Genomic DNA, 22954 nt, shown 5'->3' with positions numbered 1-22954 from the left:
TTGTCTGGGTCATTAGGGTTGAGACATTGTTCCAGTTTATGCTTGTTTGCCCAATGCTGTGATAAATGCAGCTTAAATTTCAATCCAAAACTTTAAACAGAGGCGCGAAAAAAAAGGGGGGGGGGGGGGGCAGAGAAAGAGAGATTTCAGTTTTAATTGCTGCTTTAACAGCGTGAGCTATACCGTTTGGATTAAGAGGCCTGTGTTGTAAATACAGCAGCCATTTAAATATCGGCTTCCAAGCAAAAGCTAAATAAATAAATAATAATAGTCAAAGCGCTCGGAACCTCTGTAAAACAAAACATCTCGTTGCTTTACGTTTTTGTGCGTAAATCATACATCAAGATGAGATCCGTGAAAGAAAAAAAAAAGTATAGGAAAGCGGTGGGGTTGTGTCGCTCCGCCAGGGAAACGAGGATATAATGGAAGACGGAGTGCCATCCAGGACCGGGCGGCCGCTCTGAGGTCACGGCGCTCCTGCTTGATTTATGGGCGCGGGGACTTGGGGAAGATGGTGCGGCAGAGCTAATGACTATTCGATCCATTTGTGGAGAAATTGCTTGCCGGCCAGCAGGGAAACAACAACTGCGTTATTTGCATATAGGCCAATTTTTATGTTATTATGATTTTGTGCTGATAATCAGCCGTTTGTGGCTGTAACACTGTTTGTTCACGAAGAATATCAGAATTTGGCCTTTTACTTTCTGTTTTCTATTTTGTGTATTTGTTTTTCATAGACTGACATGGTCTGTGTGTAAGTCTGTGTTTTTATGTTAAAATGAATTAAAATTGACTGCTTCCTTTAAGCTGTAAAGATATCTTTACTTAACTAAAAATAGCTTGTTTTTGTTTTTGTTTTTTTTTTTAAAAAAAAAATACGTTTCATTGAATCCTGCAGTTTAATCAAATAATCCCAAATAAAAGATGACTTAATTTCATTTGTTCTTTTTTATTTATTTATTTTTAAAGATTTATGTTTGACTTTTATTTTTTAAGTCATGACGCGCGGGCCTAAACAACGCACGTATAACAACAATTGCCTTATTATTTATAATTAAATTCGATCTTAGCAGTATATTGGAGCCCTGGATTTAAAATAAAACCCACACTAATTTAATTTACAAAATCGTTAAAATGTTGGATCATTCTCCGTGAAAATGTAAATATTTGTTCTACTCCTCGTTGCAGAATTCCAGCTTAGTAAATTCTGGCCAACGCACGGTCTCCCAGACACCTTGAACTGCCTTCGGTAAGTCCATATATCTTTATTGATTTGTGTTATGAATGCTTGATGGTGATATCCTTATTCAATTTCTAATAAGCACCACACACGCCCACCGAAGCACTCGCAGGGATAGAGAAGCAGCCTATGGCTTGTACATTTCCTTGTAGCAGCAATATGACCAGCCCGAGAGCAATAATTCCTTCTCTTCCACTTGTCTTTGTGGTGCAATTTGTCACTATAAAAGTGACGAGAGGAATCGCAGCTCTTGGAGCGGTGCCTTACTCATTTCAAAAAGCACTTTCTGTGAAAGCCATCTGCTTCTAGCTGCCACAGTTTACAGAACTGAAGTTTGTGAAAATATTTTTTTCTTTTATCAAAATTCCTTTCTTTCTTTTTCCTCTTTTCTTTTCTTTTTTCCTTCCCACATTTTGCGCCTTATTATGTCCGGCAGTATACGAGCCCTGCTGACTTTTAACCCTCTCCTCAGGGCCACATTAAAGAGAAAGTCGAATCAGCATTTTAGCACAACACAAAGAAGTAAATAATTATACAGACTGGCTACTTTTGGTTGGGGGGGCAAAAAAAAGCGCAGTTAGCTTAAAAAACCCTCACATGTGAATTTTTGGGTCCCACTCAACCTCCCACGCCGTCCGTGTGTTCTACAGTTTTTAATTGTGTCACTGAATTTTGTCCCAGAGCCTGAAACCAGCAGAGAAGCTGCAGCTCTGGACGTGTTTACAGCCCGGGGAAGCTGAGAGGACATAAATCTACTTTTCTCAGGCTTTCTTTTTGGCTGCAAAAGACAGCATTAATATGCTGAGGGATTCCCCCTGCTGCCGCTCTCTTCTCCCCTGGTCCTCGCTGCATGTCCTCCACTTTGCCTTTTGGTGATGAAACTTGTGCCCATTTTTCACACCATGCTCCTGGAGGGGGTTGATATAAATCGAATACAGCTTTGATCAGCCATGCTTTCATAAATCCCAGCTATTTGAAAGCACAACTATATATACATATATGTGTGCGTGCGTGTGTGAGAGCGTCTCGGCGTGTATTTCGGTATTTATTTTATTCTCGTGTTAAAAAGCCATAAAGGGCGTACCTGGCGCAGAAAATGAAAACGCACTGTTGTCTCCTTTTTTTTCGCCAAAATGTGCAGAAATGCGGGTTAATGATCAAGCCGTGGATAGAAGCCCTTTATGTCCCATGGAAATGGAAATGCAGCATGGTCGGGGCCTGATTATTCCTTTGTATTCCACCTCACTCTCTCTCTCTCCCCCATCTCATTCACTGGGTTCATAATTCCACTGCAGGCCACGGAGTACATAATAACAGAAAAGATTTAAAACACTTTAGGGAAGGACTGTGCTATTTTTGTAGAGATATAAATATATATATATGTATATATATTTTCTTCTAGACGCACTACCTCATTTGGTTGGGGGAGGAGGAGAGGCAACCACTTGACTTGAACAGGCTTTCCAAGGCGCTACTTCATTTGCATAATTTTTCTTGTCTATGGTGACGCTCTGGTTCGGGGCAGTTCACTGGTGACTGCATGGTACTAGTGAAGGATCACATACACCAGCATAGCCTTGGCCGACTTTAATATTGCTATGAAGCCCTGGTCATAGCTCTATAGCAGGACGATACATTCAATCTTGGGGCCAGATAAGTCTTATCTCGTTGACCCGACAGCTCACGCCTGCTTTCGTAATCTCGGTTTACCCGTCCACGTCGAGTAGGAAAAAAAGGAAAAGAGGAAAAAAAAGGGGGCTTCTCTTGGCTCTTCCTTTTTTTTTTTTTTTTTGTTGTGGCTGCTAATGCTCGGTGTATGGCAGGGCGCAGTCTGCTACCGCTGCTTCACCCAGTCAGCCCTGTCTTTAAACTTTTCTCTGGATTACTGCTTTGATCGATTTCGTCGCTGAATGAGAAAATATTGCTTGGTGCTCTGCATTCGTCGTAAGAGGATAAGGTAAGCAGGCCAGGAATAGGCTCCCTCGGTTGTAAATGGCTGAGTTTGTATGTCGCGCGGTGATTTATCACCGTATGACTTAGATCTCGGTTCAGGAAGAGTTCACACACACACACAGTCAGGCGGCCGGATTTCTCCAGCGTGGAGCGGAGGGGCTGCGCAGAGAGCTCAAGTCTGTCTTTTGTCTCTCTTTTCTCTGCCGTTTATGACTATCGCAATGGTTCGCCTGGAGATACACACCACAGAGCTTCGTGATATCTTTTCCCGGTCATCACGAGTGCAGACACGGTGAAGACCTTTCAGTCTGCGGTTTAACAGCGCTGAGGGCATTTTGAAACTGATTTGCTTTTTGTTATTGTATGCAGAACGGCACAGGCCAGAATTGCTCGACATTTACATTTTCCGTGTGCTCATTTTATGATGATGTATCGCATAGTTATGTGTCTGCTTCGGGGCTATGGATTATGAAACATGCAAGAGGGCTTCTTTTTTGTTTTAAACCCTGTTTTTAAATCATTTTTATTGCCCGGGTAACTTTTGCTATCAGACATAAAACAACCCGACTCATCAGTTAAAATCTCAACTGTGTTAAATGCAGTATATATATATATATATATATATATATATATATATATATATATATATATATATTTGCTTTATTCAAACGATGTATAATGGCTAAATCTATAGAATCTACAGAGTAGACAGCAAATGCGAAAATGAATGGGAATATTTTATTTCTACTGAAAATCATTAGCTTAATAATAATAATAATAATAATAATAATAATAATAATAATAATAATAATAATAATAATAATAATAGCTGTTCAATCCACTGTTTCATTGTTAATGTCCCATTAATGTCCCATTATAAAAAGATTTCCCCCAAAAGAGCAGTGATGTGTGTCTATCATAGTTTATAGTCTCTCCCCGAGGTTACCTACGTGAATTATGGTGCTCCAGCAGCAGCCTCTAGCTGTACCATCCCCGGGTTTCTGTCTGCTTAATACTTGCTTTGTTAGGGCTTGGCTGCTCACCGGGCCGCTCATTCCGAGCGGGCAGTCCCGGCTCACTGACCCCCCCGCCCTCATATATCACCGCGACCGGCCGCCGCGCAGACAGCGACAGCAACCATTATTATGGGCCTACTATGGAACAAAGTTCAAACCATGGGCATGGAGATGCACGGACGCCGGCCGGTTTTTCAGGTTTCCTCGGGGCCCTTACATTTTTTCTACTATTACGAGGAAACGTAGAAAAAAAAGGGGGGGAGGAATAAAAAAGAGACAGACTATGTGGCAAGCTCAGGGATATTTTATTCTCTTAAAAATGATTAATTTTTTCTAAAAGTAAAAAATAAAATGGGTTGAAAGTTTGTGGATCCGACGGTATGTTTTTCACTCGCTATACAGGAAATTAGATACACCGTTGACAGCCCTGTTGGTAGAATAACAGTGTAAAAGAAATATTATTTTCCTGTGTGGTAACTCTCTAACAAGCTATTTCCACAGCGCATTTCTCCATAAGGCCTACTCTAACTATATTCTGCTTCACTGTTAGTTAGAATCAAATATTTTATAACGCCACCCGGCGTCTTTTCGCGTTTCTAAATGATTTGACAGTCTGAAATGCTTTTAAAATGGTTTTATGTTCGCCACAGATGGTAATACAAGGTTAGAGCGTGCCTCTGTGCCCCGTGTAAGCCATAAGGTAAACGGTAATAGTCCACAGAATTGTTGGCCCTATCTTGCCTCCATAGTCTCCTGTGTCAGGGCTGCATTGAAAAGTAAGATGGATCGCCACCATTTCTTCTCCTCACAGTGCTTCTTGTAACCCTAGGTTCACCCAAGGAGGCCATTGGCGGAGAGGCGTCACGTGACCACGGGGTGCCAATGTTATTCTACAAGGGTGTCAAGACCCTGTCAGTTTCTGAAATAAATATTGGGAAACGGCGAGATGCAAAAGGCAACCTACTACGACAGCTCCGCAATTTACAGTGGCTACCCATATCAAAGCGCAAATGGCTTCAGTTATGATGCCAATCAGGTCCAATATCCCCGGGCCTCTCATGTGGAAAGTGAGTACCATCGACCTGCCTGCTCCCTGCAGTCTCCTGACGGCTCCGTGGCTTTGCAAAAGCCGGGGGAGATGGCGGAGAGCTGCGACAGGACCACAGCCATTCAGGCGGCGCAGTCCAAGGTTCATCCCGAAAGCAATCAACCGCAGGTGCCGGTATCAGGCCCACCCCCTCCCTCACAGTCCCCCGGTGCTATCAGCCAAAACACAAGCAACGGATCCAACCAACCAGTCAGTGCCAAGAACGACTCCCCGACCTCTACCGCTCGCAGCAAGCAGATCTTCCCCTGGATGAAGGAATCCCGTCAGAACACCAAGCAGAAACCCACCAGTAGCTCCAGTTCAGGTACTCACTGCATTAACATGACTGCTCCTCTAATATCCACACTCTTTGTTGGTCTGCAACCAGAAAACTGCTCATGTTTGGTTTAGAGAGGATGCAATGCACAAGGGGGTGAGCAGGTAAGGGGTTACGAGGAAAGGGGGGTGGGCCCACAACAGAACAATACTTCCCCTGGGAAGGTCACAATGGTGTGTTTTCTGCATCGGGGACAGGGAGTTGTTAAATGTTTTAAATCATTAATAATCAGTGTGTCATTGAATTACATTGCTATTGCTGTAATGTATAAGTACCATAATCCCACACATACCCTTTACTATTACATTTATTTATTCTACACTGCAGTTGTAGTAAAGTGCAGTGTAAAATGACAGACTGGCTACACTGCATCCTGGTCAAAATCTGTAAGGATTGTTACAAATTATTTGCGCAATATGACGTTTTAGACTGCGGAAAAACTGTATGCCACATTAACAATAGATATCACCATTTGTTGTCTCTTTTGCCCTGCAGCTGACCTGTCCCTACTGTAAACACACCTCTCCTCTGATCTCATAATGGTCCTGGACAGACAACAAACACACACAACAGTTGTTTCAGTTTGTCCTGCTGTTTTGATTAGCGAAAAACTCTGTGGGTCAGTGTGCATGTGTGGGAGATGGTCCGTATTTACTTAGAGGAAAGCTAAACATTTCGAAATGCACACCTTCCCACGAACTTCTTATTTTGTAAATTCAGTGGCTATATGCTTTAATTTCGGTGTGCAGGTTATAGTGTACCTATAGAAGCAAAGGCGCGTGGCTCGATGAGTATCAGGAGAGGTTTTTTTTGTGTGTGTGTGTTTTTTTAACAATCCGTAAAAAGTCCCAACCCTTTACGCACGTTCATGCACGCAAGGTAGAACCTGCTAGTTTTGACGCCAGGGAAATTCGGGGTCAGGGGTTCTGAGTTTAGCTCTGGGTAGTCAACACTTCTTCCTTTCTGTAAAAATAAATGGGTAATAATCTAATGACATTCCAGGATCTTACCAAGTGCAATCGCTGAACTGCAAGGCAGTGTGGCGCTTTTCATTAAGTTTAGTTATTTCAAGTGCAGCAAAGGTTTTTTAATTTGTTTTCAGCATCACATAGCCGATTTATGGAAACCCTTGATGCACGTTCAAGGTTTATAAGAACGGCAAATCTTATTATTGAGATCTCATTGTCAAGATGAAGACACTGTAGTGGTTTGAAGAGTCTTATTTTTACTTCCATAACGAAGAGTTAATTTCAGAATTGCTTTCAAAGACCTTTTGCAAGCTGGAGGATTTTCTTAATAAATTAAGCAGCAGTCTTCAGTGAATGTGTAATGCTCATAGCTTTGTTACGCCGTTAAGAAGTCTTCATGACGTATGCAACATATAAAAGCCCAGGCTTTATAAATAAACAACTTTGGAAAGTCCTTTACATTTTACGCAGATACTCATTCCAGTACCTCTTTGTTCACTGGACAACTCAGGCCGGATCGGGTGGATCAGGGCTCTGTTTTTTTATTTTTTATTTGTTTTGTTTAGTCAAGATGCAAAGCAGACTGGTTTCAGCCTGAATGGTGCTTGGAAGGGTGTGTTAATGAGTTCGAAGAACGCCCGGAGCTTCCAGTATTTGTCAGAAAAATAATTTATACGCACCTGTTACTCACGTAGGAAAGATTCATAGTGCTTGACACATACGTTACAGTTAGCATCTTGCATGACCTAAACTAAGTGGCCTTTTAAAAATCAAGTCGTCAAAAAAGTAAAACTAAACCGATCCGGTAATAATCGTGTGATTCTAAGGCATTACGTCAAATCCACGTGATCACGTATTTCTCATCCATAACATAACACAATGGACCAGATTATGTCATCCTGCATTGCTATTACTTAAGATTTGGGCGAAAGGCAGTGATAGTTATTAAATGTTGGCCGCCTGCCATAACAGTAAGTAGACTAGCACCTTGCAATTCTGCAGCCAAGATCCAGCCTCTTAAGCTTATCAGTGAGGGCAAGGCGAACTGTTTTATATACACCCTGAGGAATGCATAATGCTTGTGTTTGCATTATGTGTGAGCTACCCTGCAACTATGGGGGGAAATGAGGGTCAAGATGTTTTAGTAGTAAACCTGAGGTTACCTGATTCCATATCAGATACTGAGCCATTATTGTCCAGTTGCACTTTTTGCTTTGCAGTCTGTGAAGCTGTGCATGTGACTAGCTGGCTCATGGAGCCTTGATGATAACTCCTGTGATTTGCCATAGGGGAGTGGGTTTATTAGAAATATTGAGATGTTTGGAACATATGCACATACGCACGTTATTAGTGTTACTGATCATTATGATACATATTTAAGCGGGCAAACTTATTTAGTAAACTCCCCAGTCAACACCACCGCCCCCTCCTGATCACAGAGTTTGCTAACAGCTATGTGTTGTCACATGATGTCGCCTTCACTCTCCTGTCTTTGCCTCTGTACCGCTCTCTGTATAACGAATTACTGACTGACATCCTCCTCTCCTTCATCCTGACAGTGGAGAGTTGCCCCGGAGACAAAAGCCCTCCGGGGTCAGCAGCATCAAAGAGGGCCCGGACAGCTTACACTAGCGCTCAGCTTGTGGAATTGGAGAAGGAGTTCCACTTTAACCGGTACCTCTGCAGACCCCGGAGGGTAGAGATGGCGAACCTGCTCAACCTCACAGAGAGACAGATCAAAATCTGGTTCCAGAACCGCAGGATGAAATACAAGAAGGATCAGAAAGGCGTCGGAATGATGCCTTCTCCCGGTGGACAGTCCCCGCGCAGTCCCGTGGGCCCAGCTTCCGGTGCTGGCGGTGTGGGAGGCGGATACCTCAACTCTATGCATTCTCTCGTAAACAGTGTTCCATATGAATCCCAGTCGCCGAATTCTTACAGTAAACCTCATCAAAACGCATACGGTATGCCTACGTCATACCCCCCTCCTTTAAACAACTCCCTCAACAACTGCCCGCCCTCCCAGAAGAGGTATCCCGGGAACGACTCTGCCACGCCCGAGTATGACGCGCATCCCCTCCAAGGCAATGGCAGTTACGGGACGCACATGCAAGGCAGCCCTGTTTATGTCGGCGGAGGTTACATCGACTCAATGCCCAGTTCTGGGGCCTCTGTTTTCGGTCTGGCCCACCTTACGCACCCACCGTCCGCAAACATGGAGTATAATGGAGCAATCACAATGGGTAACAGTCAGCATCACGGAGTGTGTGATCCAACACCGACGTACACAGACCTAACGCCGCACTACTCTCAGGGAAGAATCCAGGAAGCGCCCAAACTGACGCATCTGTAGCAGCGGCGCTGCCTGGATCACTCCGCCCATTGTCTTATCCACCTCCAGACATATTACTGCTTTGTTTATGCGCCTCCTCACGGCTCCCACAATCTCTCTGCTTTTGTTTATGTTCCCTATAGTTTTTTTTCCCCCTTTTTAATTTTTTTGGTGTGTGAAGTAGCGTAGGAAAAATAATCACGACTTGCTTGAATTTGCTCGTGTCATTGTCTCACAGAGACCTTTATCTGGGCTGTAGGCGGGAGGGGAGGGGAGGGAGGGGGGCGCAGTATATGCATAGACTTATTTAATCTTTTTTTAATGTTTTCTAATCAAAAACTCAAACAGGGTATTATGAACACATGTTATCCATTTTCAATGTGAATGTGTCCGTCCTCTTATTTATCCGCAATTGAAGAATTATGTTTTCTCTCTTTTTTTTTTCTTTTTTTTGTTTTGCATTTTGCATTTTGTTGCACTTATGTGTAAGCGTCCTTCAAGAGCCACGAGTTGGGATTAAGAGGGAAAATACGTTTTCAGAAGCAAGGGTCATAAGCTTACAGGCAACCCCTCCCCCTTGCTTGTGTTTTGTTCCATTTTTTGGACTTTCTAATGTTATTTATTTTGTTTGGTGTGAAAGATGAAAGAGTCCTTTAGTATTATTTGACACCCCCTCCATCCTTGTGTGGGTAGAAGGTTGGTGGAAAATTTGCGTCTCGGCCCTTTTTCAGCCCATACATGTTAGTCTGTATTAGCTCCTCAGCAGCAGAAAACCCATGTTCCTGTTAGAGGCTGTTTCTATTTTTTTCTTCTTCGAAGGAGGTGTTTTATTTTTCTCAGCGAATGTAAAAGTCAATCAGTCATGCAATAAGGGTGGAAAAGAAGGACATATTACGTTAGCTGTTTCTTTATTGAAGTAATAAGAAACAAACTTTTTTTTCGATGTCATACATTCCATGCTGCTCCAGTTAGAACAAATAAATAAAAGAATTGAAATATACCGAAAGCATAGCCTTCGATTTTAATTTAGGCTTGGCAGAAGCATTGCACACGATCACAAATCACGAAGTGGACTAAAAAGTATAAATATACATCTTTAGGTTTCTCTGCAATAAAATGGAGGTGAAAAAAAATCTAATCAGTTTCCAAATATATAGTCAGGCAAATAGACGTAAAGGAAAAGAAACAAAAATGTTTTAACAATAACAAATCATAGAGTAGCCTATCACACATATAAAGTGGCAATATATTTTTATTTTTTCATACAACATAACGTGGAATATTGGCCATAAATATTATCCAATAACATGCAGGCAAATATTGGCAGATATAGTAAAAATGCGTAATAAACGATGCATTCTTTTTTGTTTTATTTTATTTTATTTTCCTCCCCTTCACTTGATTCGAGGTGAAGAAAACTCCAGGGTGGCCCTCTCCCCTCCTCTCATCTGCGTGGGCACATCCATAATAATAAAAATGTCACCGGGGCCCTTCTGGAGAATCTGCAAGAAGACAACAAGCTAAATGAGAAATCGTTTAAAAAATAATCCGCTGATATTTTCAGTCAAATGCGGTCAGAGAGGATACAGTCTGAACTAGAATCATAACGCGGCTTATTGGTCTCATTATTCTACAGATTTGCAGATGCCAGAGTTGTAAAGCCAGCTCGGTACGAAGCAGCTCCGTTGTGAAGATGGCTACAACAAAAGGAATTATCAATTCAAAAGTTGTTGTTTTTTTTCAAAAAAAGGACATTATATTCGTTTTTTTACTTTTATAAAATTAAAAAGGTGCTACAAGAATTACTGTTAGTATTATCATTTTAATATCTGTCTTAGAATTTTTGCAGGCATTTTCAGTATTTATAAATTTCCAGTATACAATAGAGACACAGCTGGAGCTAAAAGACTACACTTTGGGTGTGCAATTAACTAAATGTGGACAGTGTATACATCATTATGTTTAACATGCTCCTTTTATTTCGAAACCAATGTTTACAAGCCTACTTTTTTCTACACTTGCTACATTATTTGCTCTCTTTAATTTTGCACTAAATAATAATAATAATAATTATTATTATTATTAGAATTTCAGGCCAAACTGATTGATTTAAGTGGGCATGAACATTACTGGCCCTGACATATGGCTAGCAGGCAAAACTAGAACAATTGAACCATGGTCTGTCACTGCAAAAAAAAAAAAAAAGCTGATGGATTGAGTATTTCTGCATCCAACACAGCCACACACACGCAGACATCCACGCACACGCGTGCACGCGCTTTAACAACAAGGCAAAGATTTAACCCATAGGTAGCACGCTGATATAGTTTTAAGTGAAAGAGAAGACTTGGGCATCTTACATCCGTGGGAAAGTGGTTCTAAATCAGTCCTGCTATAAAGATAAGTGTGTAGGACAGGCTGGGGTCCACTAAAATGCAGCCACCCACTCCTTTTCTTTCACACAAAGCCTGTGCGTAATTCCCCCGAAAAAAGTCATCCGTCTTTGCCCCTAGCAACTCCGTCCGTCACCCCGCTTTCTCACATGCTACTTAAACGAAAAGTGAATGTAGTTTAAAACGCATTGAGAATTCAAAGATAAAAGCCAGGTGAACACGCTGCTTCGCCCTACTCACCGCTGGCGCGTTACCGCCTCCTCATAAAAAAGGAAATGGTGGCATCTCGTGTAGCTGGATTCGTATTTATCTTTAAAAATATCCCTCCAGCGACAGCTAGACTATGTCTGTGAACAGAAACTGGTTCTAATCTGAGGGGCCAGTGTTTCTCACCGGCTTCCTGCCTGCATTTGATCCGGCAGAGAGTTAGAAGCCTTAAATGTGTTGTGAGGGCACCGAGCTGTCAGACCTTTTGGCGAGTAAGATTGATCGCGCGCAGGCTTCCAGGACTCTTTGTTTGGTATATAAGCAACAAACTGAGAGAAGCCTACCACTTCTCTTCTTCCATCTCCTACTCACCGAGCCACTTTTTAAAAAATGAAAATACGGTATGTGCTGCCTAACGAAAAAAATATCACAAACGTGGTTTTCACAGATTATTCTGGAAGAGGCATGAAACCAAACACGGCGGGGAAGGGCAATTCAATAACATTTCCATCCGCATAATAACGCTGCAAATGGATTCGTTGTAAGTGGTCGATTGTAACTGTGTTTGCTTCATTGCAATTTCAGGTAGAAATGATAATGGGAATACAATGAGAGGCTTTCTCAGCACTGTAACCAGTGCCCTTCCAGTAAATCCAGGCTTAGCCCGTGGAGTGGCTTCCTGCTTAATATAAAAAAGGAACCGTTTCAAAGATGTGCAAAGGCAGTAATTATGGTAGATTTTAGTTATCGAAAATTGTGACCAACACCAACAATAATAATAAAAGAAAAAGCTCCTGTGGGTTTACTATAATATTTGTTAGTAGCTGCACGCATACGAGCGTGCATGACCTCGTTATAATACCTTTTTGTGGAGTAAACGAAACTGCTTCGTGCCTTAATATCATATCTGTCAAGTCAGCATAAAAAGCCTATAATAGTAATAATAATAATCATAATAATAACAAAAATAACACACGTTTGTGAGCGCATATGCATAACACATGCCTGTGTGTCCCTGCGCAAATTTCTGCACAATAGCTGTAAATGTTCAACCACTGTTATGGGTTGGTGAAATGGTCTGAACGTGCCATATCTGTCAGTATTAACTTTATGGATGGGCCTTTTTATTGCAACACATGCCAGCGGATGCACTGCATATGTCATTATTATGAAACCTTTAAAGAATCACATTCATCCTGGTGTCCACACTCACCTCACAGTGAACAGACTTCATTGTTGTGGTTTGTTTCTGTCGAGAAATCTCAAAATCAGTTTTGAGCGTTTCATTTTTTTTCCACCTCTGAAGGCTGACTCTTGATTGTATGAATAGCTGGGCTACTGGCGTGAAGTGTGTGTGTGTGTGTGTGTGTGTGTGTGTGTGTGTGTGTGTGTGTGGTGTGTGGTGGGGGCGTTCTCCACTGACATCCTCAAACAATACGAGAAAGACGAGAAAGAGGAGTGCACGAATCCGCGCACCCAGGCTGTGCTCTTTCCCTGTAATAGTGAGCGCGTCAGCCATTCTTAAAAAACACATTTTGTAGCTTAGTGGAGTGGACTGCAGGGCGAGAGGAGGATAAACTCAGCAGACAAAGATGTAAATATAAACAGTCGCCCCCCCCCAGCTGAGCGAGGCGTTCTTCACCAGAGTTTTGGATCAATCAGGCAGACAGTGGCTTCTTTTGATTAAACCCCAAATTGTCATTGGGCAGAGGTAATCATGTGACAGGCAATTCGGTCCAATTTCAACCTTGTCTCCATGAATTCAATAGTTTAATAGCAGCTCGGTCCCCATACGGCCGTAATCAGTGAAATAGAAAAAAAAACACCACAAGGAGATTTTTTTGATGATTTTTTTAATTTTTCGTCATCACTGAGCTGCAACATTTTTTAAGAAATACGCGTGCAAACTTTCCTCGGCTCTCAGGGAGAGGAGATGAATTACGAATTCGAGCGAGAGAGCGGTTTTATCAATAGTCAGCCGTCGCTTGCTGAGTGCCTGACATCTTTCCCCCCTGTCGCTGATTCATTTCAAAGTTCATCAATCAAGAGCTCGACGCTTTCACGCCCGACACTGATTCCTCCTCCCTTTGAGCAGACCATTCCCAGCCTCAACCCGGGCAGCCATCCGCGGCATGGCCGGCCTAGACACAGCCCCGACGGATGTAGCCCGCTGCCTACCGCCTCCTTACCCCCGGAGTACCCATGGATGCGGGAGAAGAAAGCCTCCAAGAGGAACCACCTGCCGACTTCCACTGCTACTACCATCTCCAACGGACCCGTGTGCTTCTCTCCGAAAGGTGGGTTATTTCAAAGCAGAACGAGCTGCTGTGATCTATCTTCACTCTCTGGTGCTAAATTGAAGACCTGCAAAGGCCCTTCCTCGAAACAACAAATAGGCTTTAAGTCGGTTCATTGTGGCAGATTTATGGTTGTTGCTTTGCAGTTATTGTGTGTGAAGCAATAAAAGGAAGCAAAAAAAAGTTTGGGTAAAGTTTGGTGATGTAAGATGATTTATTCCCCTAGCCGAGGCAGAGTTTTGATGTGTGACAGTAATGAAGAGTGATGGAGTGCCTTTGCCGAGGAGGGCAGCTGGAGCATTCATTAGTATCCCACACCAGCCTGGACCTCACTGCTTCTAAAGTGCACTGAGTTTAGTTCACGCTCACGCTGAGCCTTATTTTATCTATAAAACAATCTGATGAAGATGTTTACAGAGCGACGATTTTTTTTAGGGGGGTGGTGAACGCTGTATAAGTTTGGTTCGGTATAGCTCCAGCGGCCATTTTGCTGCAGCGTGCTGTGAGCCACTCTCTGGTGGACTGTGATAGCCATAACGTTAGATTTATGAGCAGCAGGGTTATGTAACTGCTGGGTCCTGCGTTTTTAATCCCATGCTACTGTGCCGCTTATTTTCTAGGCTCGCCTGAGATCGTGGAGAGCGGTGGGGGAGGAGGGGGCTCCCGTCGGCTGAGAACAGCGTACACTAACACACAGCTGCTGGAGCTGGAGAAGGAGTTCCACTTCAACAAGTATCTGTGCCGGCCCAGGAGGGTGGAAATAGCGGCCCTGCTGGACCTGACCGAGAGGCAGGTTAAAGTCTGGTTCCAAAACCGACGCATGAAGCACAAGCGGCAGACCCAGAGCAAGGAGAACCACAACGGGGACGGCAAGGGGCTGAGCGCCGAGGACGGCATTCACAGCGAGGAAGAGGACGAGGCCCCCCAGTACGAGCAGAGCGGGGCCCTGCTGGAAAGAGATACCTGCTCCTTTCAAAACAACACACAGCAGCTCCACAATGGAGAGTCGATGAGCTTTGCTGCTGCGCCGCTGAACAGCAATGACAAAAATCTGAAACATTTTCCCAACCCGTCACCCACTGTTCCGGGCTGCATGTCAACAATGGGCCCCGGCTCGGCATCTGGCCCGGACAATGGCGACAGTCCCCCGGCCCTGGATGTTTCTTTACACGATTTTCAACCTTTCTCCTCGGATTCCTGCCTGCAGCTCTCCGATGCAGCCTCGCCGAGCTTGTCAGAGTCTCTGGACAGCCCCGTAGACATTTCTACGGACAGTTTCTATTTTTTCTCGGAGTCTCTAACTACAATCGACTTGCAGCATCTGAACTATTAACTAGAATCAATCAAATAACCTTTTTCCCTTCTTTCTTTCGGGACAATAAATATCAGGCTACAACAACATTAACCCCGATGTTATTTGTATATTCGGCACATTTATTCTGTTGATATTTGACTTGACGATTAATACAAGGTAAGGATGAGATTAAATCACTGAAGCAGCTTAAACGTGGCTTGTAATTACCATAACAACTTGTTCTCTTGGAATGGAAATTATGAGTGTTTGTGAATAATTATACAATATTAGGCCTATGGAACCTGGTCATTTTTATTTTTGTATAGCTTCCAATGTCTTGGATATTTTTGTTAGAATACAATTAACTTGCTACAATCTTCTTTTTTCTGGTGTTTGAGTGATTTATTATCCATTTTCCAGACTTTTCTTTTTTCTTTTGCTTTTTGCTTGAATTATTCATGTAGAAAAATATACAAAATAAAAATAATTTTTAAGAAGTAGGACATGGAGAGATAGAGGCGTTATGCAAATTTAACAACAGGTTGGCAATGAATATAAATAGGCTAGACTTCGACGTGTCGTTGAAGGCACACACGGTGTAATCTTTTTAAACCATAAAAAAATTAAATCAGTTTCCTGAAATCTTAAAACTTTGGAGGTTACACTTTTTTTTTTTAAGTAAAATGACGTATAATTGTACACAAACTGAAAAAAAAAACACTGCAAAATTGCAGCATTTCTTTAAATCTTTTGGATAATTCGCATTTACACTTAAACATAAAAAGATGGTTTTACACTGTTTGATTAAGCACCAACACAGATTGTTTTTATTTTCTCCTTCAAACTATTTTGCAGAGAGAGAGAGTGGGAGAGGGGAAAAAGCAGCAAATATGGCAACACGAATCTAGCCATGACAGAGCTCTTAACATTGTATGCATGTTGCAGGCAAATACGCGAGCCATGTTTGCCTTCAGGAGCTCATAAATCACTCCGTGGCATGAATGAGACGGACATTAAGGAGACCAATTGTGGCGTAATGTGCACAAATAAAACCCCACTTACATTTTCATATGGGACTCCCCAATTCCTGGGCTAAAAGGGGCTGATTCTCTGCATGCGTTTGGTAATAATTCATTTTTATAGCTTGTTTAAACACGGCTCTGGCTCGGCGACAGCAGCAGCGGTAGCAGCCTGCTCAGGTTATGAGTTGCACACTTTCCCTCGTGTGTTAAAAGTAGACTAAACTCAAAACAGACTACTCGTGGACTAAATGCGATTCATCAGATAAATAATTACCAGTAAGAGCATGCTTGCTGCATTGAACAGGGTCCGCCATCACGGCGTACTTTATTAAGAAAGTATCTGTACTTTGGGGGGATTTTAAAATCACTTTTGCACTTGTTTTAAAGGGCTTATAAAGTGTCTTGTTGTGCTGTATTGCACCTGATTTCACTTTGGGAAACAGTTATGAGCTCAACTAAAAAAAAGTTATAGTGCACTTAAACAGGTTTATCTGCAACATGCTTAAAAAGAAAGAAGGAAAGAAGGGAAAAGCCGCATAGGCCAGCCTGCCTGCACGGATCGATCCAGAAACTCATCTACACGCGCGACATTTAGAGGATCCAACGTTTATCGAATAATCTGGAAGCCATAAGCAGCTCATTGACTGGCTGGACATTAGTCTTACTGAGCAAGTGGTCTGTGTTTGAGTTTAAGGAGGAGGAGAGGAGGGGATGTATGGGTAAAAGCGGGGGCAGATCTCGCACTCCTGCACTCTGACTAACCACAGGGCCAGTTTAACCAAATCATTCCAAGACAGCGCGCCTTGTCTGCGCACATGCGTTCACACACAAAGAGCCAAGAAAGCTCCGAGGCCTGGCGAAGTTTCCATAATCAGGCAAGGCAAGATCCATTGCGCCCACTCACTACTTTTTCACAGGCAGCTGGGAAGACAGAGGAAAGGGAGGAGGGTGATGGGTGGAGGGTATTGACCCTACTCCCCCCTCCCTCCAACTGGTGGGAAGTTTGCACCTCTTATCTTTTAAACACTTTGAAGTATCATCGTTATGCGATTATCGGTATGCATTTCTATTTAATTTGCCATACTAGTGGTAGAAGCATCCGCATCATTTACTTGTGTTAAAATTCACAAAATCAGACTACATTCAAATTCTTAATTAGAACAACTTCAGTGAATGAACACCTCCAAAAAAGTAACTGTATGGTATTGCTGCATAACATCGCACATTATTGCACGATCCTTATTATTAACAACCAGTAAGCATCATCTGAATGATGTGCTTGTCCACGTGGGGCGCCTTTACACACTGTTGTATTATTTAATTAAAAGTGAGGCGTAAACAGTGGGCTCCAGTAGTCCCCTCTGACATGTTGTGGAGTCAAAGCAGCGCAAAGAATTGTAAATAATTGATACAGTGACAAAAACACCAGCTGTCTTTGATCCATAACCACCGCTGCGTAAAGTGTTCCCTGGAATGTATAGCGATAAAATATCTCCAAGAATACGATCATATATTTTCTCTAGAGGTTAAAAACATTTCGAGATTTCGAGTGCATGACCACATGCGACCTTTGGGGGCGCTCATCCCTCCGTGTGAGCCTTTCTCACTCGTTCCCTCCCTCCCTTCTTCCCGCTTCATTCCTTTTGCTTCCTCAGTGAGAGGTTGGGCATCTGCTGCCGCTGCCGCCAGTCTCCCACGCACAAGCTCTACCCCTTATCAACGCCGCTTGTCGCGGGCATTAATTTCGCCAACAGCTTTATTTGATGAACTTAACAGGATAATCAGCCCACACTTGCACCTCGGGCTATGTGGATGCATTAGCTCCACGACTGGCCTGGCGTTATGAGATCATTTGATCACTATACATGCATAATGAATACATGTGGGAGTGAAATCAGGGTGGATAGCAGACCCTATGACCGGAGCAGAGGGTGGAAAGAAATTAATACCACATCATCTTAATGTTCTATGTGTTGTCTTGTCGCTTCATCACCTGTGACCTCCCGGCAAAGCGAGCAGTCATATACGTCCAATGCGACCTTGATGGGAAAACAAAGTTGTGCAAAATAAAAAGGCGGTCTGTGACGGGAGATACGTTTTCTGTCTTTTGCTTCCCTTTACCGTCACTCTGTGACAATATTTCTCTCAATGTTCAAGCGTGAAGTGAAACATTTTGCAAGGGAATGTGACATTAATAGCCCACAGATAGCCCGTGGCAGTGACACGCACCCATCCATCCACCCATCCATCCAACTAGAAGATAATGACACCGTTATACACATGAAATCGCAACTGTTATGCGCACGTGTCACACACACACACACACACACACACACACACGCACACACACGCACACACACACACCTATTCTCGTCTCTGTTCCAAAAATACCTACCTGAGGTCAGAGTGCTAGGTCGTCCTCATGGCGAGGGTGCAGAGGGACAAACGTTAATCTCTCTCTGTGGTCGTGGAAGAGCGCACAGTGGAGCTTAGAAGAAACAGTTTTAACAGTGGCCCCGGTCTTCATGCGACCCCGAAGCTGTCCACCGCTGTCTGCCTCGCAGCTCATTGTTTGCTCGGCCAATACATTAGTGGCGACGCGCGTCACCTTGATCGACGAGTGCTTGGAATTTAAATAGCCCCTCAAACACCAATCTGTCACCGGCTAAAGGGATAAGGACAAGTACCTCACTGGCTGACCCGGGCCCACGTGACAGAACCCGTTCATTGATATCGGCCCGTGCGACCCCCTCCCTTCTCTGATAAGACCTAGTATAGGTAAAGATTGGCACGGTCACTCGGGGTAAGAGGGGAGAAAGGAAGACATCAGGGGGTTGTCTGTGCAGAGGACGGTCCCTCGTTCCGGTTAGAAAAAATGCTACAATGAGCAGTTTCTTAGACTACACGGTGATGAGCGGGGAAGGTGGCTCATGCACTGTTAGGGCTTTTCACTCGGACCACGGGATTACAACTTTCCAGTCGTGCGGGGCCACTGTTAACAACTGCGGGGTGGATGACCATTTCATGGTGAGCAGAGCTTCTCCTGACTGCGTCTCTCACCAGCCGGGGTCGTACCAGTCTAATGCCAGCTCTCTAAGTCTCCCCTATGGGGCGCACCCGGCCTGCAGCTCTAACTATGGACCCCAAAGTTTCTGCACTAATTATAACCACCATGCCCTCGCCCAGGAAGTAGACACCGCAGCTGCATTCCCTCAGTGCGGCCCACTGATGTACTCTGGTAACATTTCCTCCTCCATGGTTTCTCAGCATCGCCATGGTTACAGTGCCGCCCCCCTGGGTCAACTGCAGTATAGCCACACTGCCTACAGCGGCGGGCACGAGCAAGCGCCCCCTTATCCAGGGTGTTCAAACCCGCTGTCACCTCTGCATGCAGCTCATCTGGAGGCTTGCTGTTCACCTCTGTCTGAGGGCGCATCGTCTGCACAGACTTTTGACTGGATGAAAGTTAAGAGGAATCCACCAAAAACAGGTTGGTGCCAAGTATAGTGGGTGAAAGTGCGGGTGCACAAAAATGCTGTCTTATAAATGATCCAAAATCTTTAAACTGGGAAGTTTTTCAAAAAATAAAATAAGCACACGAAACACCAATATATGACCTTAACTTTTAATGTAGTACTTTAGATCCTTTCATTTTAACGCAATCCACCTGTGTGATAACACATGTGTTGTATAATATTTGAATCTCTTCTAAGGCCGTTGTTGGATGTTTTTTCGAGTAGCTAATGCTATTTGGCTCGTACCTAAAAGTTGAGTCTTGTTGCACAGACACAGTACAGTCTCAAGGCATATGTGTACTCTGATCAGAGAAGAAAAAAACCCTCTTCTTCAGAGTTACAGTGATTTGTTTTCCTCTTTGCAGGGAGGTCTGGTGAGTATGGTTATGCTGGTCAGCCGAACACGGTCCGGACCAACTTCACAACCAAACAGCTGACGGAACTAGAGAAGGAATTCCACTTCAACAAGTACCTGACCCGGGCGCGCCGTGTAGAAATTGCAGCCGCGCTGCAACTGAATGAGACTCAGGTGAAAATTTGGTTCCAGAACCGGAGGATGAAGCAGAAAAAGCGAGAGAAAGAAGGGCTGCTGCCAGCCAAACTTACATCCTCGGACAGCAGTCAGGAGAAAATGGACGATGCAGCATCCGAGAAATCTATCTCAGCCCCATCTACTCCTTCTCCCACATCCTCCACTGTGTCTTCCACGGGGGCTGATCCTTTCGCCTCCAACTGAGGGTCAAGTGACCCCTTTACTTCTATGGGTCAAGGCGGCCTGTGTATACCAAATTCCATACAAGTGTATCAAAGGCAAAAATTTGTTAATGGATGACAGTTGTGCACATACATGATGTGAACAATGCACTATTGGGGAACTCACGGACCCCTTCTGGACCATATTCGTTTTATATTGTGTGTTGTGTTTGCAAGATCTATAGCCTTGTCGCCCTAAAAAACAAAGTGCATTGGTTAAAATCTGTCCATTCGCTTTTGAAATTGCAATTCGCCAAAATTATGTTGTGCAAGGGACACTCAGCGCCATCTTTAAGTCTGCCTCTGAAGAGGCAAGTGTCACAAATCTGCACTCACAAATACCTCAGATTTGCCAAACTTGTGCACCCCAGCCAGTCTGATTGCACCGGATGCTATCAATTAGGCATCACACAATCAACGAGATAACCTCGGTTATGAAATCGTTAATGAGTACACTGTTCCAGTAGCCACTTAAACACTGTCTCTTCTGTGTTTCAGGTCTCTGTGTGTCAACTGTTTGTCTGTTGCGTGAGGTTTGCATGATGCGTAATGCTTTCATGTATTATTAGTGAGGAGCTGAGTTTTATCAGTTGCAGAATCGGTCATTTTATGGCTTTGTACGTTTGAAGCTTTAACCTGCTAGCTGTTAAATCGAGTGAAGCACACAACTGTTTGGTCCAGAGAGACGTTTACGGGTCAATCATGTGTATTAAAGTGCGTTTACCTCTAAAGTTTTTTTCCTATGTGTCATTTCTAAGGGGGAGAGAGTGCTGCAGACTTTCGATTCGTTGTCAGAGCAAATGCTATGGTTAAAATTTTCCTAAACCCAGCAGACAGAAAAGCAAACCTATGTTCATTTCCAACCCCCTGAGAAGCTGCACGCGTCTGCTTGACTCAACCCCAAAGTCTCTAAATGTATGCAGCCATGCGCGCCACTGTCCCCGGGGTAAAGATTTACTGGCATAAGAAAGGCATGTTTATCCAGGGCAAAGATGAGAGCGAGGACGTCAGCGTCATCTGTGATGACAACCTTATCGAGCACTTGGCTTATTGAAGGGACAAAAAGAAACTATTGATTAAAACATCGAGGTTAGGCTATTGACAAGCATGGTGCCCCCGCTGGTCCTGTCACTCCCCTCCCACCCTCACCACAAGTTACACGGCGGTGTCATCATCCCCACCTGATGACAAGCTGAACTGTGACAACTTGCAGCATCGCATGTCATAATTGTGTGTGCACAACACTGCTTTGACCAGAGTATTTATATTTCAAGCTTATGTCAGCTGTCAGAGGAAGAGAGAGACAGACTCATCTTATTTAAAAATATGCTATTTGGTCATTTGAGTTTTAATCTGATATCGATTGTGTTGCTTTGGAAAATAAACTCACGCTATGAGTGCAATAAACGACCCGTGCAATGATGCATTTTAAGTGGGAGCAAAACTGGATGCATTTTTTTTTAACTGCTCTATTCAAGCTAACCTATATCCCCATTTTCAAACTAAAAGAGGGTTTCCTGGTTCTTTTGTTGCTTTAATTCCTGGTGTGCACGACGCGAGGCCATCGTACCATAAAAGGGCAAAGAAGCGCCAAAAGAGCCATGATTAATGAGCAACATTCTCCTTTACCTTCGGATCCACCTGCGGGAGCTGCTATATTTGAGCTGCGGGGACCTGCTGAGGCAGCAGCGCAGACTACTCTGTCCAATTCAGCCCTAACAAACACGGAGAAGGAGCGTAAGTTACGTGGACAATCTGTCTTTTATTCGTCTATTTATTGTCGGCAGGCGGTGCGTCGCGTTTTCCTACAGAGGACAAAGGATGTTTTGTGTAAAACCTAACAAGGTTATTTTGGTAACTACAGGTACCCTCATTTTGCTTTTCGAGAAGTTGTTTCGGTATAAATAATCCGTACACAGACTTGTTGCTCGGGGCCTGCTTTGGAGACCAGTCTAATCGAGAGCAGAAGGGCTGGAGAGAAAATCTCGAACCTCTGGAAATGTTCATTTTATTTTTATTATCAAAAGAATAAATAAATAGATTTACGAAACCGCATACAAGCGTTCAGTATTCATTTAAATGAACGCTAATGACAGCCCCCCCCCCCCCCCCCCCACACACACACACACCCCTTTCCAGGATTTTAACTGGAGATCGCAAAGAAACATATAACACTAAATTAAAAAGTAGTTAGTTACAGTGCCTTATTATGCGCGCAATTCTGCTTTTTTGTTAAATGGCTTAGGCGAACACATTTTTAAAAATAAATATGTTATTATTGATACTGAGAAGGTTTAGAGGAAAAGGTCGAATCACTAAACAAATAATATTTCTGATCCACTATTTACAAGATAGAAATACACATTTCACTTGCAATTTATGAAACACCAAAACTTGTAACGGACTTTATATTAATGTCTTATTTACCTTAAATTAATTTTATTTATTTATGTGTTCCAAAATATTACGAATGTACGGAGGGTTTTAATAAGTATGTCTAATGTCGTTTAGTTGCCGTTTTAAAAAGCTATCTTACTCAG

General features: G+C 43.3%; 3 protein-coding genes across 3 annotated transcripts; all 3 read left to right on the top strand.

Annotated features, from left to right (window-relative positions):
* Positions 1 to 5149: 5149 nt before the first annotated feature.
* hoxa3a (homeobox A3a) lies at positions 5150 to 12299 on the top strand. Its single transcript, XM_087834553.1, has 2 exons — positions 5150 to 5621; positions 8161 to 12299. The coding sequence occupies exons 1-2, from the start codon at positions 5156 to 5158 to the stop codon at positions 8952 to 8954; spliced, it is 1260 nt and encodes a 419-aa protein (XP_087690679.1). The 5' UTR covers positions 5150 to 5155; the 3' UTR covers positions 8955 to 12299.
* Positions 12300 to 13002: 703 nt separating this feature from the next.
* Positions 13003 to 15504, top strand: LOC102788988 (homeobox protein Hox-A2a). The gene is made up of 2 exons (XM_006787608.3): positions 13003 to 13830; positions 14451 to 15504. Exons 1-2 carry the CDS (start codon positions 13467 to 13469, stop codon positions 15161 to 15163), a joined length of 1077 nt encoding a protein of 358 aa, XP_006787671.1. The 5' UTR covers positions 13003 to 13466; the 3' UTR covers positions 15164 to 15504.
* Positions 15505 to 18960: 3456 nt separating this feature from the next.
* Positions 18961 to 20785, top strand: hoxa1a (homeobox A1a). Its single transcript, XM_006787609.3, has 2 exons — positions 18961 to 19636; positions 20027 to 20785. The coding sequence occupies exons 1-2, from the start codon at positions 19030 to 19032 to the stop codon at positions 20395 to 20397; spliced, it is 978 nt and encodes a 325-aa protein (XP_006787672.1). The 5' UTR covers positions 18961 to 19029; the 3' UTR covers positions 20398 to 20785.
* The last annotated feature ends 2169 nt before the right edge of the window (positions 20786 to 22954 follow it).

Source organism: Neolamprologus brichardi, chromosome 22 (genome assembly GCF_056152115.1).
Source record: "Neolamprologus brichardi isolate AB-2024 chromosome 22, ASM5615211v1, whole genome shotgun sequence".
NCBI classification, from domain to species: domain Eukaryota; kingdom Metazoa; phylum Chordata; class Actinopteri; order Cichliformes; family Cichlidae; genus Neolamprologus; species Neolamprologus brichardi.
The sequence above is the reverse complement of the archived record's forward strand: the minus strand, read 5'-3'. Positions and strand labels throughout refer to the sequence as shown.

What these genes read in the sequence shown, in the direction of transcription:
- hoxa3a (XM_087834553.1), top strand. Translation starts at nt 5,156, where the DNA reads ATGCAAAAGGCAACCTACTACGACAGCTCCGCAATTTACAGTGGCTAC. An exon ending in CACCAGTAGCTCCAGTTCAG is followed by an intron (nt 5,622 to 8,160) that starts GTACTCACTGCA and finishes TCATCCTGACAG; the next exon opens with TGGAGAGTTGCCCCGGAGAC.
- LOC102788988 (XM_006787608.3), top strand. Translation starts at nt 13,467, where the DNA reads ATGAATTACGAATTCGAGCGAGAGAGCGGTTTTATCAATAGTCAGCCG. An exon ending in CGTGTGCTTCTCTCCGAAAG is followed by an intron (nt 13,831 to 14,450) that starts GTGGGTTATTTC and finishes CTTATTTTCTAG; the next exon opens with GCTCGCCTGAGATCGTGGAG.
- hoxa1a (XM_006787609.3), top strand. Translation starts at nt 19,030, where the DNA reads ATGAGCAGTTTCTTAGACTACACGGTGATGAGCGGGGAAGGTGGCTCA. An exon ending in GAGGAATCCACCAAAAACAG is followed by an intron (nt 19,637 to 20,026) that starts GTTGGTGCCAAG and finishes TCCTCTTTGCAG; the next exon opens with GGAGGTCTGGTGAGTATGGT.